The sequence below is a fragment of the Phaseolus vulgaris genome, chromosome 2 (genome assembly GCF_000499845.2).
Source record: "Phaseolus vulgaris cultivar G19833 chromosome 2, P. vulgaris v2.0, whole genome shotgun sequence".
In the NCBI taxonomy this organism is placed as follows: Eukaryota; Viridiplantae; Streptophyta; class Magnoliopsida; order Fabales; family Fabaceae; genus Phaseolus; species Phaseolus vulgaris.
Window position 1 is genome coordinate 4,143,882 of NC_023758.2, and position 19,657 is coordinate 4,163,538.

Below are 19,657 nucleotides of genomic sequence, written 5' to 3' on the forward strand. Positions count from 1 at the left end.
TTAGGCCGGAATTTCACAAGTTGCGGTAGAGGTCAGCCTTGATTTGCACAAAATTTCTGAAAATTCTTCCGGAATAGTTTTTTCCTGAATTTCCACCCAAGAATCTCCACTGAATTTGAGAATAAACGCGACAAATTTCAGGTCAAACGGATGAGTATTCACCCACGAAAAAAATCAAACAGTTTCACACACAAACAAACCTTCCTTTCAGCCCTGGCAGTGATGAATAAAAAATTTATTGCCAATCTTGTGGGACGAATCTAGGGCTCAAACCTCAGCCAAAACTCAATAGAGACAGTGACGAATGTCTGGTAAAAATTTCATACCAAAAGACCCAAGGAGTAAGGCGTAGTAAGTCCCAAACCGAGAGCATTAACTTCGAAGTTTACATTAATTTTGTGTTTTTGTGTTTTTGTATTTTTTCTTATTTTTTTCACTCTTTTTAAAAAGAACTATATTAATAGAGTGTAATTATTGATGTGATGGTTTTAATATATATATATATATATATAATAAAAGATAAATTTATAATCAAACAATAATAAGATTATTAAAATAATAACATTGAAGGATGTTAAATGGAAGCACAAGAAAAAAGTTGGATGGTATTAGAATAGGGCATTTTTCTCAAGTGGTATTTAATACATATAGGATAAAAAAATTCATACAATATTTGGAAATAGATATCAAAATTCATAATATGTATGGATAAAGTATTTAACTTAAATATATTAATTTTAATATAATATTAATCAAAAAAATATATATTAATTTTCTAAAAACTTAAATTTATTTTATAAATTTTTATTATAATTAAAAAATAAAAAATATTTCTTTTAAATAAATCACGATAAACATCTTTTTATTTAAAATAAAATAAAACATATACACATAAATTTTTATTATCAAATAATATAATTTATAATTATATACATATTCTACATTTTAAAAATTATATATATATATATATATATATATATATATATATGTATCATAGGTTGTTGTGACTTAGTTTGGGAGTGAAAAGGAATTTTTTTTCTTGATTAACAAGAAAGTATATTACAGTCATGTGTCTGGCGGCTAGAAAAGTCAACCACGGTGTCCTGCAGCCTTCCTTTAATTCCTACCACCATTCTCCCAACTATATTGTGCCCTTCTTCTTCTTCTTCTTCCATTCAAATTCCATAGATAAGCTTAAACTCAACAACCCCATCAACCCAATGGAGAGACCAGAAGGAAAAGAGATTCTGACTCGAATATCTCTTCGACCCATTCAGCTCTCTGACCTGGATGATCTCTTGGTGTGGACCTCCGATGAAAAAGTGGCAACCTTTTGCACTTGGGATCCTTACACCAGCAAAGAAGATGGCATAAACTTCATCCAAAACATAGCAACGAAGTTTGTGTGGTGCAGAGCAATATGCCTAAACGATCGTGCTATTGGGTGTGTTTCTCTTTCCTCCAATTCAGAGCATGATAAAAGCAGGAACAGATCCGTGGAACTTGGGTATGTTCTTGGTTCCAAATACTGGGGCAAAGGGGTTGCTACGCTGGTTGTGAAACAGGTGGTTAAGGTTGCTTTCACTGAGTTGCCATTGCCAAACATGGAGAGGGTTGAAGCTCTTGTTGATGTGTTGAATGTTGGGTCTCAGAGAGTGCTGGAAAAGGCTGGTTTCCAGAGGGAGGGAATTCTGAGGAAGTATTCCTTCTTGAAAGGGAAAAGCAGAGATATGGTCATGTTCAGTCTTCTCTCTACTGATTCTCACCTTCAATTTCCTTAATTGCTTTTACTCTTCAATTTTATTTCATTTCCATTGCAAAGTTTAAGAGCCAATTCTTTCTACCAAGAGCTTTTTGGCTGCTGATCACAACCTATGTTATGCATTTCCCTAATAAATACTAGTTTATACATGCTTTCAAAATTGAAATTGAAAAAAAAAAACTATCTCAAAATATATCACAACTATTTACCTCTTGAATGATATGATATATATATATATATACATACACATACAATATGGTTAAATTCATAATCGCACACGAATTTCAATGTAAATTTCAGTAAAAGGTTAAAAAACGATCTACATTCAGAAGTACAGACAAATTAAATAAATAAATCACAGAAAGAGGTGTCCGGAAAAAAAAGGCTATTATAAAAATATTGAGGAAAAAAAAATAAGTTAAACATTTACAAAAATTTATAAATATGGTGGTAAAAAATAATTTATTAAGATTTTTAAAGATGCAAATAGACGACAATTTAATCTTAAATACTTATTCATTTTTTTGTCTGCTCAAAATTACAAAAGCCAAAGTAACATTCTTATATTATTTTGCAGAATAATATATAATAAAAATACAGTGTCACTATTCTCAGTTCTAAATTTAACAAATAAGTAACTTCCCTTAATGATAATTTTGTAAAACAATAAAAAATTAAAGAAATTAAAGTTCAAATACTAAAATAAAACATTTAAATAGTTATATTTAAATCACCTCGCATAGAAATAGAAAAAGTAAAACATAAGGATGAATTTAACAATAAAATAATGAATTCTACGCATTTAAAAACCATCAAATCATTCTCTTTCAGGAACAAAATTAAAACACTTAACTAAACCAGACTTATTCTCTAATGAACTTATTCATAACCTAGTTACGCTCACAAAGACAAACGACCATTCATCCCAAACACGGAGTTTATACTTACAAAGACAATCAATCATCCAACCCAAACATGCAAATCAAAAGGAGTAGGAAAAATCAGGTTTATTTGTATACCAATTCAAAAATGTTTGATCCAATGTCTGAGGAACTAGTAAATACGAAAAATACGGGTTTGACTAACAGCTGTGAAAATGCAAACTAATGCAAGATAGCCTGAGCATGGGCATGAAATCTCATCCCATTATGGATTATGGGATGGGAGGTAAAAATAATAGGCAAAGAATGCACAAATTATCAGCGGGATGAGAAAATGCACACAAAATAAGCCAAGAAATTTTAGTCTCCAATAAAACTTAAGAAACCGAATATCCAGATCGAAAAAACAAATGCTCTTCTAAATACCAAAACAGAATTTAAGTATAAATATTAGTAAATGCAACAGGAATTCTAAACAAACAAAAATTCATTATGAGCCAGTTCAAGCTCCAACTACTTCAGTGGCTCCCTCCACCACTGTTTCTTCAGCAGGTCTCTCAACCTTTGTTCCAACATCTTCCGAGTAATCCCCGTGAACCTACAAGTATAAAACACAAATGTAACATATCAGAATACTTATAAAGTTTTAAATCACCCGATTGTGCGCTAAAAAAAAAGTAACAATTTTCTACAAATATTGCTTCATATACATACCAAACAAGAATTACTCGTCAATAACAAAAAGGTCAATGATGAAAAGGAAAGAATAAAAACTTTATAGCAAATAAGGAATCGCATGAGTAAGAAACACTTTGGAGAAAACCAGCTTGGCAATACCACTAATACAAAGATAATTCAAATAATGCTTGGCAGAATACTTCAATGAGGTACGACCATCATGAACTAAGTGAAAATATATTCAAGGAAAGAAAAACAGAAGGCAAAAACTTCAACAGAAGGCAAAAGGACATACCTCCATCAATTTGCCAAGATCAAACTTTGGAGCTTTCAGGATCTTAACTTTACGGATGAACACATTTTGTAGGGGATAGATGCTTGATGTTGCTTTCTCGATCTCTTTGCCAATCATCTCAGGGATGAACTTGCGGACCAGTTCTTTCAAATCACAGGCTGTTGCCTGGTTAACCATTATCTCTCTCATTTTCCTGCGGATCTGAACAGACAATGGTGAGCTTTACACGGTCAGATATGTAACACGTTTATCCCATAAACAATATATTAAACATAAGAAACCAAGAGGGCAAAATTCCAGAAAACATGTTAAAAAAATTGAAGGCAATTTGTAATAGGAGAACATGTGCTGAAGGGCAACGCCTAGGAGCAAACAAAAACAAACGGTGATATAACCTGGTTCACCTCCTTTAAATTTATATTACTATCTTGGGTACAATAGAGATAAATGCAATTAAAAAATGCCCAATTTAACATAATTCAGGAACATACCCCTATATATTTAAAGACTAAATTGAAAACAAAACATTCTTGCATACAACCTATAAAGAGTTGGTACCTGTCTAATTTGGCTCGATTGGGCGTAGCAAGTCCTCTTTACTTGGTTACTGCGTCTCTTAGTGAAGCCAATGCAGAACATCCTCAGGGTGTAACTATCGGTGGTCTTCACATCTACATGAGCTTCAATCAAAGTTTGCCATTTTCGAACCAAAGACCTCAGCTTGTCAGTTGTGAAATCCATTCCCTAAAAAGATACAATACCAAATTAAATTGAAATAATCTGAGTCAATAAGGCCGTACAAAAAAAAAACTCAGCACCATCATACCCAAAAGTTTGTCAAAACATTCTTTCCTTGAACATCCTCAGCTCTCAAACGAATCTTCTTGAAGGAGTGGTCCTCGTCCCCTTGAAGATCAGCCAATGAGACCTCAAACACTCTGTGTTTGAGTCCTTCAGAAGCAATCTGTTATTAAAATAGCCATCCCGTCATCATCCATATAAGCCCACGCTAAGTTCAGCAATTTAAAGCACACGCACACAGAATAACTCTTCCCACATATTATTATAACTACAATACTCAACATCATAGACACAATCACAAACTATAAAGAGAACATCGACTAGCCCACTATACTAAAAGAAAACACCGAATACAACGCTAAAACAGCAACCGATATTGTAGAGATACATAACCAAATACAACATCCAACTTTTTATTTATACATACACAATTCTACTTTTTTTACTGTATAAATATACGCAGATCCAACACCGCAGCATTCAATCCTAAGCACATTCCATCTATCAAAATATAACTACATAGCTACATACATAAAAAGAATGAATATATATATATGCGTTCGTGAAATTCGAGATAAAAACCTTGGTGCCCTGGGTACGACTGACGAGAGTCTTGCCAACATTCTTGACCTGGAACACGGAAGGGGCCTTGATATCGTACCAATCCTTCTTGGAGAAGGGATCGGCGCTGTGGATTGATGGAAGAAGAAGTTAAAAAACGCGATTGAAACAAAACAGTTAAAGAGAAAAAGGAGAAGAAAATGGGACTAACGCCTTCTTCTTGCCACCCTTCTTTCCCTTGGAAATCCTCTTATTCTTTCCGACCGCCATGGTTGCTCTTCCGCTGCTGCTTCAAGGTCTGGTCAGGTCTGGTCTTCTCCGCAGCCGTAAGATAAAACCGGAACCCTAACTTCTCTCTCAGTACCACTATCGCTAGTTACTCCATCTTATATTCCTTAAAACCCTTATTGGGCTTGGGCTTTCGTTGGGCCAAGTCCACTCAAAGACACGCTATTCCAGATTTTAATAAAAATAAAACAAATATTATTCTTATTATTCTCTTTAAAAAAATTATTATATTTATAACATAATATAGTCTATATTAATATATAATTCAGTATAAAGGATACCTATATTTTAATTGATGACAATATATAATGAGATATATTTATTTGGTGATAATTATAATGTAATTGCTTAGTCTCCCCACTGTTTCTCTCTTATTATTACCTTTTACCTAATTTAAAATATTATTAAAAATAAAATAGAAAAATATACTTGAAACCAAAAAAATCTATATATAATTGATATTTTAGTTATTTTTTACTATAATTAAGTTGAAATTTTTAAAAATAAGTATTTGATGTTTTTTACAACAATGAAATGGTGATATTTTTGTCCTGGGTAAAAGAAATATATGACTTGACCATTCGGAACAAGTTTTGAATATGAACATTGATCAAGTTTTGAATTTATTTTAGTGATCTTTGTGATTAACATCAATCATCTTAATTAGGTATACACCACTTTGATCAATTTTAGCAATGCTATGAGAGAAATAATTAGAGAGAAAAATTAAATTAATTATGTGGATTAGCTAATCAAAACTGTGAGTGTGAAGCTCTGAGCCAGAATTGGGCCAGGCCTTTATGGCCCACGAGCATGAAAAGTGTGGGTTATTTTTTTCTGCACCTCCTTAGTTTCTCTCTTATCCCATAGTTCAGACGAAGAAATTATTTTATATTTAAAAATTATATCTTAAAATCTATATTTTGAAAATGCTTTTTTTTATCTACACCTTTCAGATTGAAAAAATTGAAAGGTATTTTTAAATTCATAAATACCTTTTATATTCTTGATTATAAAAATGATAAGGTTTATTGGATCCGAAAATAACTTATGGATTTTATAATTCATAAATACCTTTTTTGATTTTATAATTTCAGAATATCTGAAATTTGTGATGAAACTCAAAGAAGAATCTTTTAAGTGATTTAAAATTCTATTGATGTGAAACTTGTGAAACTCTGAAGTGTGAAAATATTAATATTCAGTTTTTGGGACATACTGTAATCATAAAAACAATGATACTAACTCAAAATCTTCCCAAATGAACACTTAAATAAGCATGTAGAGGTTCACTATTTTAGTTTTAATGCTTAAATAATTTTATTTATTTATTTATTTATTTATTTATTAATAGAGTTCAACACTTCATTACAATTTCTTCCCTGCTAATCATTTAAACTAAGACCAGAGAAATAATGAGTCGTGCAATGTTTTTTTCTCACCACATCTTTGTGATACATGTATGCACAATTATATCAATTTCTGAAGATATTTCATTTGTGGACCATAATTGAGCTTTTGCTGTCATTATCATATACTTAGAGGTCATGGAAACTAAAAAGTGGGAAAAATTAAAATAAATAAATAAAAACAAAATTTGTTTGAATTAAATAAAATTAAATAAAAGTTTGTAAAAATATTAAATTAATTTGAAACGATATAAAAAAAATATGGTAATAGATTTTTGAATAAAAAAATAAAATATGTCCTTATGTTAAAGACACAATTACATTACAGTGAATATCTAATAAAAATGTTTTTTTAGACATTCATAATTAATTTTGTTTGTGCATAATAATTATGTAGACAAACACCGAATACGTGGGATTTAGAAAAGTATATAATCATAATCATAATTCATTATATAGCTTTATTTTAGCTAAACCAAATAAACTTTCAAATAACATTTTAAAAAAGAAGCAAAACTATATGACGTACCAAAATCTTTTCATTATTACTTCTTCAAATCAATAGGAAAAGATTGATTTGATGAATTTTACACTATAAAAAAATATTAAATAAAATATTTTAAAAATAAAAAATAATTAGTTAATATATTAATTAAATTAGATACAATTTAATAAATTAAAAAATTATTAATATATAAAGTAGTTTATATTATTAATAAAAAATTATAAAGTATTTTTTATTTTCCATTACTACTATTTTAAATTCTAAAATACTTTAATATAATCATTACTATTATTTTTTTTTTAATTTAAATATATTTTTTCAAAATTATTTATAACAATAACCATCATATTTTAATTTCAAATGTTTTTTTAGATTTTATCGTTAATATAGTTATTAGTTTAACTGTAACCTTTTACTCGTGAAAGTAATTTTTGTTTCTTTTTAGTTAAAACCAGTTATTTTTACACACACGTGTCTTTATCACAACCCACCAAACCAGTTTCTGTTGTACCCTCACTCACTCTTCTCCTATATGGGCCATTTTTTGAGGTTTTCTTCATCCCACACTCTGAAGTTTCCACCATTACTGCTGAAAACACTTCTTTATCATTCAGATTTACCATTCTTCCTTCTTCTCTCTTTCTTCTTACTATTACTCTGAATTTGTGATGTGTTTGGGAAATAATGGCCCTCCCAGATACAAACGCAAAAGAAATTGAAAGGTAGCGAAAAGAAGGAGCAAAAATCCAAACAACCCTCCTTTGTTTCTGATGTGTGATGCATGTACCTCTGGTCCCTTGATCATGACCACTGAGACCCTCTTTGCATGTCGTTTCTGAATACCCTTTTGATTCTATTGCCATTCTAATTCAGTTCTTTCTTTATTTTTCCCCCAATTTTCTCACTGCTTTAGGAATGAATGTCACCCTGGTAGTATAATCTTTAAACAAGAGAGAGAAAGGGGTTTCATGGAAATTTGTTCCCAGTTTCTGGGTTCTCACTCTGCATATGAAGTGAATTTTTTTTTACTGCAGTTTTGGACATGTGTTGCAGAACCTAGAGCCTAGTAGTTTGTTGTTGTGGTTAATGTAGTCTTACATGGAAACATTTTTTAAAGACAAAACTGTTTGACTGAACATCGAATTCCAAAACAGATAATATCACAGATGCGGTGATTGACCCTAATATGCTATCCTTTGAACTTGAGATTGGAATAGAAGTACAATACAAGTCTCCAACACTTCAGACAAGCATAAAATTGGTTTTTTGATGACGTTTAGTAGTTCATCATCGTCTATACCAGAAAAATACAAGAAACTGGTATCATCTTTCTTCAGTTCTCCCAAGTTATTCGCGAATTTCACATCCAAAGTGTTGTGTGAAACTGAGACTGTGATGAGTCCAACCTCAATACTCAAAAACCCTTTTAGATCAGAAACGAACAGCCCCAGAACCCCAGTTGGAGAACACAAGCGTTATTGGGAGAAATTGGATTCAAAGGGTCTTGTTGATGCTCTTGTTGATGACACCAAGCCTGAAGAAATATCATCAAAGTCACAAAGCAGACTTGTTCTCTTTGGATCCCAGCTCAAGATTCAGAATCCTCCACTGCCTCATTCAACAACAGTTTCTCCTTCTCAATCGCTTGAATCTGTGTTTGGTTCTGCCAATTCAGCTCTTAAACCCTCCAAATCCTCAAGAGTTTTCATGGGGTCTCTCTCTGCCAGTGAGATGGAGATTTCAGAGGATTACACTCGAGTGATTTCCCACGGGCCTAACCCAAGAACTACCCACATATTTGATAACTGCATCGTTGAGAGTGGCTGTTTTGATTTTGGATGCTCTTCTTCTCCCATGGAAAGTGTGTTTCTTCCTCCTCACACCAGTTATTCAACTGAGAGCTTCATGAGCTTCTGTTTTTGCTGCAACAAAAATCTTGGGCAGGACATGGACATCTACATTTACAGGTAATTGTTTTTTGTTTTTCTGTGTCCATCCCCATGAACACCATTGTATTAATTTATAGAATTTTGACAACCTTTTTAAACCTTTGCTACTTGTTTTGGAAGCGCATATCTCATTAGCATGTAGGATTTGGATGTGAATTAAACTTGGTAGCATAAACACTAATGCTACATAAATAAGAACACACGGATTTATATATTATATAATTATGATTATATGACTTGTTAATAACAGTTTTTTCTGTAACAGGTGATAACTGATTCAAAAGAATTTGTTTCTTATATTTATAATCGTAATAAAAAATTTATACAATAAATTTGAACTTTTAAAAAAATAATGTATTTTTTCTTTTAAAATTGTGTTATAACCATGTTAGAATTCTCAAAAATCCAACAAATATTTTTGAAATTAACATTTCATCGATACGTGTCGTACGAGTGTCTGTCGGAATTTAAGTGTCTGATACGGATATATCATTTAAGATACGTGTCCAAGCATCATACAAATTACAGAAAATTTGACGTGTTTGTGTATGCATGCCAATTTAATCTCTGCATGAAATTCAAGGTGATGTCATAACTTGATGGAGAATCATGGAGAGAAACCTTGGCTTTTGATCACTTGGCAGAGTTAAATTTGATATTATGGTCATAATGGATGAAAATTTATTGACATTCATCTTTGGCTGGTCCCAGTAGAATGTGAAGACATATTTGATTTAAGGAAAACACTCTGATGAAGTTTTTTATAGGTTTTTGTACTACTACTTTTGAATTAGAATTTGAGTTTGATCTAAATAAGGTGTATAATTAAACTTTATACAAAATGTGAGCATGAATGAGTGAGTTGAAATTTGAATTTGGATTACAGAATGACAAAAATATGAGCTTATATTAATGAGTGGAATGAGCTTATGAGTGTAGTTGTGTGGTTAAAATTCAGGGGTGAGAGAGCATTTTGCAGCTGTGAATGCCGTGACCAGGGAATGCTGTTGGAAGAAGGAATGTGCAAATTGAAAGCTGGAGATGTATATGGGACATCATAGTAAAGTGTGGATTCTGTAATATATAAAATAAAATATCTAATTTAATATCTATCATTCATGTCAAATATATGAGTCTCCATATCATTGAAAAGATCAATAATATTTTGTTGAAATAGAGTAATTTTGAGATTATATCTTTCATATAATTATAAACTATATCTTTCAATATAATTATAAACTGTTATCTTCATAATTGTAAATTAGTGTTTTTCAATCTAATTGTAAACTAGTGTTTTCAATGTATAATTGTGAAACTACAAATTTTCATTATACATGTCCTATTTAGTCTAGTATTTGTCTTTGGGATTTTTAAGTGGATTCTATTTATATACAACACTGGTCTTTATCCCTTTCATCTTTTTTTTTTGAAAGGATTGTCCTTTTCAAAACACCTCATAAATATCATTTTCTCTGATCTACCACTTTTTACAAACCCCACCATTAACTTACATCTTTACATTTCATCTTTACTACATAATAATATTTCAAATGTTTCGTAATTTTTAATTTTGTACCTTTTATGGTAGTATTAAAAAGTATATTACTTTAGACTTTACATCAAAATAATTGACGATGAGTTACTTGAAAGTATTTTTAAATTTAAATATAATATTTAAAATTATAGAACACATGTAATTTAAGCAATAATGAGTTCAAACTCAAATTCATGCGCCTCGGGGAAATGGGCCTGATCAAATGAGGCCGATCCACTTGTTTACGGGCTCATTTTAACAAGATAAAAATATGGGTGTTTCATTCTGCATTTTTACATTTTTCTTTTTGCACCTCTATATTAAAAATTCCAAAAATAGCCTTGTTATTTTTATTTGAAAAGGCACTATTGATGACTTTTATGACTGTCCTTATTTTTTCTGGTTGACTGTTAGTGCTGGTAGAGGGTAATTTAAGTTGCACAAAACAAAGTTGGAGGTGTGATTGTTGTTTTGAAACGTTGATTTGAATTTTGGAGGTAAAAACTGAGTTTTATTAAAGAAGGTTGGGTGATTATGAGGTTTAGAGGTTCTTGAAAATTGGGTTTCGTGGTTATATTACGGAATGATTAATTTGTAAGTAAAGTTTTTGTATTTTAGATGAGGGGCGTTCTTGAAGTAATTTTTGACTTATAAATTGATGAATTTGAAATGCATTTTTTAACTTATGGATTTGTGGATTTGGAAATGATTTTTTTTACTTATGAAAATGATAGATTTAGAATGCACTTTTAGACTTATGGATCGGTGGATTCATAATAATTTTTTAACTTATTGCAGAATATCTTGTCTATAACCCTACAAATTGTATTGCATAATATCAAATCTGTCAAAACATGGAACACCAAAGTAATAAAAAAATACTTATATTCTTCTCTTAACATAGAACAACCACATATACCATCTAACCACCACCAGGTTATCGAAAAACGAATCACCTCCAAGAAATCACCAAAAATACCATTGAATCGCGATTTCTTGTACCCTGTTTGTTTGTGCACGACGATGACAAAAAAAATATAAAAATACAAAAAGAAACACTCTCCAATTTTATTTTTTATTTTTTCTAATTTGATGTCATTTTTTTAAAACTATAGTAAAAACTAGGAGTATAAGTGGCTCCAGATGGATAACCATTAATGTAATTTTTCTAACTTAATTGAATAATTTTAAAAAAATTATTATTTATTAAGTTAAAAATACTTATAAAATAAACATTTTCAATTTTTTTTATATTTTAATAACTATAAGATAATAACAATTTTTACAACACATACACTGATACCATTCATCTGGTAAAATCTAAAATTATTAAACAAATAATATTTCTATCTTATATTTATTACATAAATGAGTTAGGTTAAGTTCATCAAATATAAAATTCATCAGAGAAAGAGAGAGTGAGAATGTTAATGATATCAAAGAAAGTTATTAAAGGAACAACAATGATTATTGATTTGAAGTTTAGTTGTAATGAGTTCTCTCTATTTGAAAACTTAAACATTAATAGCCATCAAATTGTAATTATTAACTATAAGATAATGATGGAATGGATTTTTTATTATCATGCATTTTATTTTTACCTTATTTTTTCCAATCATTTCTCTTTTATATTTATCTTTATCTTTATCTTTCTTTCTTCCACTGATGTATCCCAAAATGGGATGTGCAATTATAATTGTATGACATACCATCAATAGGCAATTGTAAGGTTCCAGAAATTCCATGGTGTTTCCAATTATTCAACTTTTGATGGGACATGGAGAATGAAAAAAAAACCCTAATATTTTTAATAATCAATTTTTTAATATTTTATTTAACCATTTTTTAAAAAATTGAAAATAATATTAATTACTTTCTTATTATTTATACTTTGATTCTTCCCCTAATATTGTATTAATTTGTATATATTTACTATAATACAAAAAATAAAAATGATAAGATAGAAAATTTATAAATATTTTATTAAAGTAAAAATATTTATGGTATTTTTTAAATCTTAATAAAAAAATTGAACGAAGTATTGTTTACAGTGTACAAATAATATATTGGTTTCGAAATCCTATTGTGATAATGATGCTATAATTGATAATTTTTTAAAATATTATGAAATTGATAAAATACAATTGAATCAACGAATTTTTTTATAAGAAAAAAACACTTTAATTTTTCCTTTTATAATAAATAGTTGGTCGTGATGAGGGATTCTTAATTATTTATTTTATTAAATTGAAATTATTATAAAATTTAAGGAGCAAATTTTAATTTAAAAACCTCGTTTCAAAATATATACAATTCTTAAAATATAAAAATACAAAAAAATTAAAGTCACAACTTCAAATAAAACTTCATAAGAAAGCAAGTCTTTTAAGATGTAGTCAGGTTTTTGAGATAATAAATTGTCTTAAACTTTATTTGTTAAATTAAAGTCTGTTCACCTAACTTAAAAATTTAAATAAATTATGATAAATGTTTAAAATAAAGTAGTTTTTATTTATTGAATATAGATAAAATAAGAATGTATAGAAGCAATAAGGTATGTATAAATTTAGGATAGGTAGCAGTGGTGTCCCTTTTTGTGTTCAAGAAAAGAAGTGAGATATAATATGAATACTGAATGTTAGTTAAAATAGTTATTTTTGGTAAGACTGAGTAGGTGTTTGTTAGGGCAGTGGCAATGATTTATAATATTTGAGAGCCTAAAGTAATTCATATTAAAAGGTGAAAAGTAGATAAGAAGAGGTTGGTTGGAAGTCTGGTATTAAAAGAATGAAAAAAATGTTAATGGTGAGATTCAAGATGTTTCGAGTGATAACGGTGATCCAATAAGTTTAAGAAATAATTGTTAAGGTAAATTCGAAATGACTCTGATATCATATTAAGAAATGAACTTTAAGCTTAACTCATTTATAATTTTTTTTTTATCAGTAATAAAAAAAATAAAAATAAATAGAGACCACTTCAGGGGTGGTCCAACCCTTATACAGAAATACTTGACATCAATCTCCTATTAGAACACCTACCAAATTAGCAAAGGGATAACCATACCAACACTAACCAATTAATGAATCAACCTCATACAAGCCAGAGGATTTAAAACCCAACTAGAATAAGGGAAATAACGAGACTTTGCATAAATCCAAGACCATACATTTACTTGCACCGAAGTGAACACTTCAGACACATCTGCCACACCTCTATTGAAGATGACCGAGTTCCTATGTTTCCAGATTTCGCTCACAATGCCAATCCAAATTGTACCCCAAACTTCGTTAACCGAAACAGAAGCCTGACTCATCCTAAATTGTGAAAAATTTGACTTAGGTTCCTTGTGAATTACAGACGACACACCAACTCACTCATAAAACTAATTTATAAGGTGAGATTTGCAGTTACTTAGATACCATTAAATGTATAATATATAGTCTATGTAAGATCTTCAACAATATCAAAATCATTTAGAGTATAAAAACACTTGATAATATATAAATAGATGCAAACCAACTTTATTCCTTATGAATCGATTTTGTAAGGTTGAATTAAGTTTAAAATTTACTTTTTAACATGTTATAGCATATCAATTGAAATAGGTTTGAAATGTACTTAGGTAGCCTTGTGGATTCAAAGTTGCACAGAGCATGCACATGCTAATGTTTCCTTTGCTATGTTCATCTCTTTGAATATGCACCAACTCTGACTTTGAATAGCATCTGTTTTGTCGTAAAAACAATTCGTTGTGAAGGTTTGAGTTGGTGGGCAAAGTGAGACCAATTACGATCTCACACACATCCGAAATCGAGAATACTCGTGTGTTCATGAATTTGATTGTGAAAATGAATGAACAGTGTTAGACCCAACTCAACATTGTTGGTGAAAGCAACCTTGAAGAAGGAGATAGCAACCTGCCATAGACCACACAAAATACATTGAAATTGGAGGGAATTGTAGCACTACGATACAATCCTCTAATAATTCATTAATTTCAATTTAATGATGTTAGGATACACTCAGTGTCGCGTCACATAAAAGGAGACCCATGAAAGTGAACTAATCACAGATTCCAGAAATGGCCAACACTCTGATGTGGGGTCATGTCTTCTCTCTGTGAAGTGGCAACTCTTGTTGCTAACGTGTCTAATACAAATCCTGAATATTGATAGGACAAACACACCATACATATAATTTTTAAAATATAAAACACGAATATATATATATATATATATATTATAATTATAAATTATATAAATTTACAATAAAATTTATGTGTAGAATTATGTTTTAGTTTTTTTAGTAAAAAGATGTTTTTAATGACTGGTTCGAAAAGATTTGTTCTTTATTTTTATAATCATAATAAAAATTTATACAGTAAATTTGAGTTTTTAGAAAACTAATGTATTTTTATTTTTTAAAATTGTGTTATAATCGTGCTAGAATTGTCAGAAATTCAACAAATATTTTTTGAATTGGACACTTACAGATATGTGTCATACGAGTGTCTTACTAGGTGTCCGATAAATGTATCTATCATTTTAGATGCGTATCGAGGCTCATAGATGCTAACATTTTGCATTTGATTAAACTCTTGCATGTTAACAAGGGAAACTTGATTTGCCAACACAACCAAGCAAAGGGTACATTTGCCATGTGCAGGCTCAGTGGCTAGGCACCATTGCACATACCATTTTGACTAGAATCACATAAAGAGATTTTGTTTGTTCATTGTAGAGGAAAGAGAAAAAAGAAATAGAAAAGACATAATTGTTTTCGCCAGAAGATAAAAACAATCCAGAAAATGTGTTCTATTATTGCAACTTGCAGGTGGAGATTTCGGCATTGTGTAGTATTGTTGTGTCACATTCATTTGTCAAGTGAATAACAATAATGCTTAATATGAAATAAACTTGTTGGAAAATAGAGAAAGTCTCACACTAGCTCAAACACAAGAAAAACAAAAGGGATGTCTGCTAAGTTCTAAGTAAGAGTCTTCATGATTTCTTTATCTCTCATAAGCAAATCCGTTTTCATAAGTTAAATCAACTAGTGCATTCTTCAAAGCTAAGTAATGAAAATTTTAATACAACTCTTTCACCAATAAGCACAGGATTAGTTAGTCTTCTTACAACTTATTCGAGACAAATATCCCCTATCGAATTGCTCTTATCTCTTTACTCATGTTACTATTTCTTCCGATGTCCGAAAGGGTAGGATACTGTCTACTCAGGTAAGTGGAGATTACTTTTTGTGGTTCAGTTTAGGGTTAGAAATAACATTACTTTCACCTTGAGGGACCCTTATATTTATGCGGTTTTATTGGGCGTTATCTGAATAAAACAAATACAGTTTTATTGGACATTATCTGAATAAAAGGATTATCTAGACTCAATGGTCGCTTAACCATGTTTTACCATCCCTAATGAGAATTAAGACTCTTACCCATTTTACTTGCTATGACGTGAACATCACTTTGCCGTTAGACCGTTCGGACATCTGATAAGTCGGGTGTCTGTCGGTATTGTTACAGAATGGCCTTAGGGATTGCCTTATATTTGTCCGGTTTAAAAGTCAAGCTTTTAACTCTTCGCCGATTCTGGATATAACAGTAAGGATAATCAGATTTTGTTATGAACATTGCCAAACATGATTGAAATTCTTATTCATTTACTGAAAAAATCATTTTCATTTTAATCAAGTGAAGCTGATACAGTCCAGCCATAGAGGGCAGTGCCATGTTGTCAATAAAGCAAGAAAGATATTTCTTAGCAGTGATTGTGACTGTCTTACTTACCTCAGTAAATGCTCACAAAACTTCACCTGGCCTTTGTTAGAAAAATAATCAGTCAGCACTCAAAGTTCATAGAATTTATTAAGCTAAGCAGACGAACAAGACCATCCTATTGCCCCCATGTGCTTGGAAACTCCTCAGTTTTTTCCTTTGTTTCTCAATAATGGTGGGGAGAAAAACTATGCATGAAACACAGAAACGTGTATAATAAAAAACAGAAATACCAACTCTTAATAAATGACTACATTATGGTATGAGATAGGTGTCATATATAGGTTCATACACGAGAGAGGAAAAAGGATTAGACAATCATAGCCAAGTAAAGGGAAGCTAAATACAAAGCACTTACCTTTTTAACCGAAAGCAAAAATCAACAGAAAAGAATAACGAGTCATACAAGTCATGTTCATAATTGTAGCATCATGGGGGTGTGAGCCTGGTCAGGTGGTAAGTGGATCGTTTTCCGATACTGATATCGAAAGGATTTAATTCCCGATACTTATATTGAAGAGTATTGATTCCTAAGTTAGCACAAATCAAGGAATACTGAGTAATTAGTCTTTATTATTAAAATAGGTCAAGAACAAAACCAGATACAAAGAAGAAAAAAAGACTCAAGTACATGTAGAAGAAGACAATAGGGAGAAAGACGGATTACACACTCAATTAAGAGTACACTTATTCTTAATCACTGAATGTTCTGGATTTAGAGTCGTTCATACTCTTGTCTAGAACAATAATTAAGGACCATTTGGAAGGTGTCTGAATGTGAGTTCAATAAAGTAGAGTTGTGAACAGTAAAAAAAAATCCCTCAAACTGATAATCATAAAGTTGTGAGAATGAAATTCACGTAACATCAGTAGAACTACTGGACAAACTACCAAAAGCAACGACAAAACAACATAAATAAACATGCTATAAAAGAATCCATGTACACATTGCCCCACCTTCATGTAATTTTGACCCTTGCTTAGCTCAATTTATGAGATGGATTAGTAACAAGGAATAAGACAGATATCAGATAGTTGTTGCATTTAGTTAAGTTAATTCATGTGTTTGATTTGATTAGATGATGATGTGTGACATTATTAACTGTGTATTAAATGCAAAGTAGGGTCCTAGCTAAGGCCCCTCCGACCCCTCCCTTTTTATTTTCCACATCCGCCATGTCCCTTAGAACATGGAGGACATTATGGCAGTTTCCCATTCTCTCTTTCATCTCAAACACCATAAAAGCTCTAGTTGAACAACAGGCACTTACTAGTTCTTGAAGCAACAACACCATCAACCCCAACTGAGAAAGTGCACAACATGCCAACATAAAGTAAATAGCCAAGACTGCATCTTTCATCATTGCGCTCGAATCCAACCAAAAGAAGAAAAAAAAACCACTCGTGGCTGCCATTATCCAAAGATTCTCATTCTCCTCCTTATAAGGGTAGATAAGAGTTAAGAGAAAACTTGTCTACACAGCTAGATATGGAAGTAGAATCTGTCAAGTGTGAGTGCTGTGGCCTCAAAGAGGATTGCACCCAAGAATATATCCTTGATGTGAAGGCCAAGTTTGATGGAAAATGGTTATGTGGGTTGTGCTCAGAGGCAGTGAGATACGAGGTTAACAGAGGGAAAAGGCCTTTTGCCATGGATGAAGCTGTGAAAGCTCACATGTCATTCTGTGGGAAGATCAAATCGAACCCTGCAGTTAGAGTGGCTGAAGGGATGAGGCAGATGCTGAGGAGAAGGTCCAGTGACTTGACTTCATCGTCTAACAAGTACAGTAGTAGCAGGTCAAACACCACTTCTCAAGTCACTGATTCCTCCACTTTCACATTGCACTGATGAAAACAGAGGACCCTGCAAGTTGGGAACATATAACTCCCTTTGGTTTCGTTCAAATAAAGTTTATACTTAGCTTTTTGTGGCTAAGCTTCTCATTTTGTCTTGTACAGAGAGTGCTTTTTCACTTCATCCGTCTTTTTCTTCTCTGTTTTCCTTTCTTGGCAGCAGACATCTAATTTCCAAGATAAACTATTTAATCCAACTTTATTCTACACGTGACAGATCGGCAGAGAAACCATTCTCTTCCAAAAGTTCCTCTGGATCATACTGTACAAACGTTTTCTGCTTAAGATGGAAACAAAAATATGTGCCTATTTTAACGCTTCTGATTAAATGATTAATCCCTCTGTTAATTAAAAACGTTGTGGGTTTTCTTCAACTTCCTTCTGCAAGAGTAACATGGTAAACAAAATTTGACATCCATGTTTCTTCGCTAAAGATGTCAAAGAGACTAACGTACTTTGCAAGTCAAGTGACATTTGATGTTGTTAGTCTGTTTTTGAGCACTCTTTTTCATCTCAGTTTTATTAAATAATATGGATTCTTGGGGTTGGAACCAAAATAACGATTATCTTCCTCCTTAGTCCATCTACCTTTCCTCTCTTATGCTCAAACGACCTCTTCTACTCCTCTAATCTCTCTGCTTCTCGGATGGTACCTACAAAAACACTGTTGCAGTGTTTGACACTTGGTGCTCTTAATACCGAATGATGACATACCTAATTCTTGGAATCAGTATTTATTTATAATGATTACCATAGTTTCAGTCTTTTGTTATTGGGTTGGATTAAGGATATAAATCGTAATTAAGAATATATTATTTAACGTTTGATGATCAATTAATCTTGTTAATCCTCTTTGAATATGATGGTGTTGGTCGATCTTGACCGGTTATTGGATTTTCATCCGGTGGTACGGATCCAACCGGTACCATATGGACCAATCTTTTAAATTTCTCCCAATAATATTCAATTGAAAAACAAAATTGTTCAGAACTTTGAAGTTATCATATGTTGTCCATAAACGTATCTGGGACTTTGATCGATCTATTATTAAAGAAGCTCCTATGGTCAACTTCTCACTCAGCAACCCTCTACTCTCAAACAAAGAAAAATGTGATTATTTTCACTGCCCTGTGTCTATAATGTAAAATGTCATCATCAACTTGTCTTATGTAATGATAGTTTAAAATTTTCTTTTTTATCTCACTACGTTATGTTATGTGGGTGACGATAGTTTTCTTGAGGTTGAGGCATAGAATCTCTCCATAAAGGTCCACTAAAGCAAGACAAATGAAATGGCGAAGGACTAATTCCATTTGTTGCAGCCAAAGATGGTTTATGAAATGTGATAA

General features: G+C 31.3%; 3 protein-coding genes and 1 long non-coding RNA gene across 4 annotated transcripts; 2 read left to right on the forward strand and 2 right to left on the reverse strand.

Moving 5' to 3' along the window:
* Positions 1 to 998: 998 nt before the first annotated feature.
* LOC137810373 (uncharacterized) lies at positions 999 to 1,976 on the forward strand. Its single transcript, XM_068611602.1, has one exon. It carries the CDS (start codon positions 1,068 to 1,070, stop codon positions 1,779 to 1,781), a length of 714 nt encoding a protein of 237 aa, XP_068467703.1. The 5' UTR covers positions 999 to 1,067; the 3' UTR covers positions 1,782 to 1,976.
* Positions 1,977 to 2,989: 1,013 nt separating this feature from the next.
* LOC137810372 (small ribosomal subunit protein eS1) lies at positions 2,990 to 5,411 on the reverse strand. The gene is made up of 6 exons (XM_068611601.1): positions 5,190 to 5,411; positions 5,000 to 5,105; positions 4,443 to 4,580; positions 4,175 to 4,360; positions 3,617 to 3,817; positions 2,990 to 3,241 (listed from the first exon to the last, which is right to left on the reverse strand). The coding sequence occupies exons 1-6, from the start codon at positions 5,246 to 5,248 to the stop codon at positions 3,146 to 3,148; spliced, it is 786 nt and encodes a 261-aa protein (XP_068467702.1). The 5' UTR covers positions 5,249 to 5,411; the 3' UTR covers positions 2,990 to 3,145.
* Positions 5,412 to 7,629: 2,218 nt separating this feature from the next.
* On the forward strand, positions 7,630 to 10,322 carry LOC137810371 (FCS-Like Zinc finger 8). Its single transcript, XM_068611600.1, has 2 exons — positions 7,630 to 9,147; positions 10,088 to 10,322. The coding sequence occupies exons 1-2, from the start codon at positions 8,450 to 8,452 to the stop codon at positions 10,188 to 10,190; spliced, it is 801 nt and encodes a 266-aa protein (XP_068467701.1). The 5' UTR covers positions 7,630 to 8,449; the 3' UTR covers positions 10,191 to 10,322.
* Positions 10,323 to 15,771: 5,449 nt separating this feature from the next.
* LOC137810375 (uncharacterized) lies at positions 15,772 to 18,340 on the reverse strand. Its single transcript, XR_011080898.1, has 3 exons — positions 17,726 to 18,340; positions 16,467 to 16,984; positions 15,772 to 16,268 (listed from the first exon to the last, which is right to left on the reverse strand). It is a non-coding gene; the product is annotated as an uncharacterized lncRNA (long non-coding RNA).
* Positions 18,341 to 19,657: the final 1,317 nt, after the last annotated feature.

What these genes read in the sequence shown, in the direction of transcription:
- LOC137810372 (XM_068611601.1), bottom strand. Translation starts at nt 5,248, where the DNA reads ATGGCGGTCGGAAAGAATAAGAGGATTTCCAAGGGAAAGAAGGGTGGC. An exon ending in GTCGTACCCAGGGCACCAAG is followed by an intron (nt 4,581 to 4,999) that starts GTTTTTATCTCG and finishes TTTTAATAACAG; the next exon opens with ATTGCTTCTGAAGGACTCAA. An exon ending in ATCTTGGCAAATTGATGGAG is followed by an intron (nt 3,242 to 3,616) that starts GTATGTCCTTTT and finishes TTATACTTGTAG; the next exon opens with GTTCACGGGGATTACTCGGA.
- LOC137810373 (XM_068611602.1), top strand. Translation starts at nt 1,068, where the DNA reads ATGTGTCTGGCGGCTAGAAAAGTCAACCACGGTGTCCTGCAGCCTTCC.
- LOC137810371 (XM_068611600.1), top strand. Translation starts at nt 8,450, where the DNA reads ATGACGTTTAGTAGTTCATCATCGTCTATACCAGAAAAATACAAGAAA. An exon ending in ATGGACATCTACATTTACAG is followed by an intron (nt 9,148 to 10,087) that starts GTAATTGTTTTT and finishes GTTAAAATTCAG; the next exon opens with GGGTGAGAGAGCATTTTGCA.